The following is a 1748-nucleotide window of genomic DNA, read 5'->3' on the forward strand; positions in this document are numbered from 1 at the left end:
AATAGTTTTTTTATATTATTTAGTAATGGTATTAGAGTTTGCATGACATTTTTAAAATAAGATTGTACTCTTAAATGTAAATAGATATAGGGAGTTAAGGAAAAGTTACTCATATAATACAGAATTATATTTTATGTTATATTTCATATCACCTGAATTTTTATCCCGAGTGTGTTCACTGTTTGATAGAAATTCTTGTTCATTCTTTTTCATATTTTCTAATATGTTATCCTTCCGTAGTATTTTTGTATTTATCCATGAACCTAAAGGAGTAAACTAATGTAAAGTAGGCAGGATTATATATTAAGATATATAATGTTATTATTGTCATTTAATATGAGAACATTGCATAATCATCGGTAAGCAATATTTTTCATATGTTTAAATAAAAATTTGTGATAACCTTATATAAAAGCGCTAAAACGGAGGATACTCCAGCTATTGTTCCAAGAGTTGTAGATAGTGCTTTTTCTCCTGGATCGGATTGTGTTGTAGATACTGGAAATAATATAGAACTATCCGATTGGTCGCCTTTATCTAAACGTAATTCTTCTGCTTTTGTCTGCAGCGCGCATTCTTCAATATTTATATCTATTGCAGTAGTAGATGATAATTTTGGTAAATTATATTCTTTCCATTCATTGGAACGTTTTTTCTCATAAATATCTTTAAACGAATTTACTGCTAAACAGGTTAATAATTTATTGGTCTTCATACCACTACAACCTGATGAGTAAGCTCCATGTATACTTTTATATAAGGATACACATGCGTTGATAAATTTTTTACAAAAACATATTTCAGAATAATTTTTTTTGGTTAATATATCATGAATATAATCAATATTATTATTAAACATCTGTAACATTACATAATTTTCTGTTTCATTCAAGTTATTATAGAGATCCAAATTAGTACAGTCAGGTTTTTCGTTTGTTTTCTTTATTATCTTATTTGATACATCAAAAAAACTCTCAATATCTTTATAAGGGATATTATAATCCTTTATTGCATAATATAACCAGTAGTTTATATTGTCACAGTGTTTTAAAAAGCCGCTTGTTATATTACTATTATAAAGCTCCTTCAAATTTCTTAAAAATTGCATACAAATATCTATTTTTATCGTTAGAGACCTATCGATAGAATTATGAAAACTACTGCATAATTGTAAAAGCTGAGGTCCATCTTTCCCATAATCATCATTATCTAACTTATACTTATTCCACACGTTTTTTAAAAAGGGATCCTTAAAATAAAAATTATAAACATGTAAATATGTATATGATTTTTTTTAAAGAAAACAAAATTCATAACCAAAAAATTAATAATATAATAACATATAATATGCTATATGTAATTATTTTGCATATTAATAATAAACATACATCCTTCTTCAACTTGAAATCTACCATTGCAAAAAAGTAATGAATAATATAACAATTAGTAAAATAAGTAAATATGAATAAATTTATACAGAAAAAGTAATTTCCATAAAATCACCTATGGTACGTTTTCATGCAAAATAAATTAAAGATAAATCTATAGGTAATAAGTAAATATTCCCTAACCATTTTAACGTATATTTCACGACAGCACTATTTATGTAATGCAATAAATAAATAAATAAATTATATATTATTAAGGAATATATTATATAATATTATATATCAAAAAATTAATTATTAAATCTATATAATTATATGTAATTATTTTAATTATATTATACAATACCGAATAATTTATCA

General features: G+C 23.8%; 1 protein-coding gene across 1 annotated transcript; it reads right to left on the minus strand.

Annotated features, from left to right (window-relative positions):
• Positions 1–373: 373 nt before the first annotated feature.
• On the minus strand, positions 374–1415 carry PCYB_005160 (hypothetical protein; the record flags this gene model as incomplete). Its single annotated transcript, XM_004227937.1, has 2 exons — positions 374–1249; positions 1389–1415. The coding sequence occupies 2 exons, from the start codon at positions 1413–1415 to the stop codon at positions 374–376; spliced, it is 903 nt and encodes a 300-aa protein (XP_004227985.1).
• Between the last annotated feature and the right edge of the window lie 333 nt (positions 1416–1748).

The sequence above is a fragment of the Plasmodium cynomolgi genome (genome assembly GCF_000321355.1).
Source record: "Plasmodium cynomolgi strain B DNA, scaffold: 0678, whole genome shotgun sequence".
NCBI lineage: Eukaryota > Apicomplexa > Aconoidasida > Haemosporida > Plasmodiidae > Plasmodium > Plasmodium cynomolgi.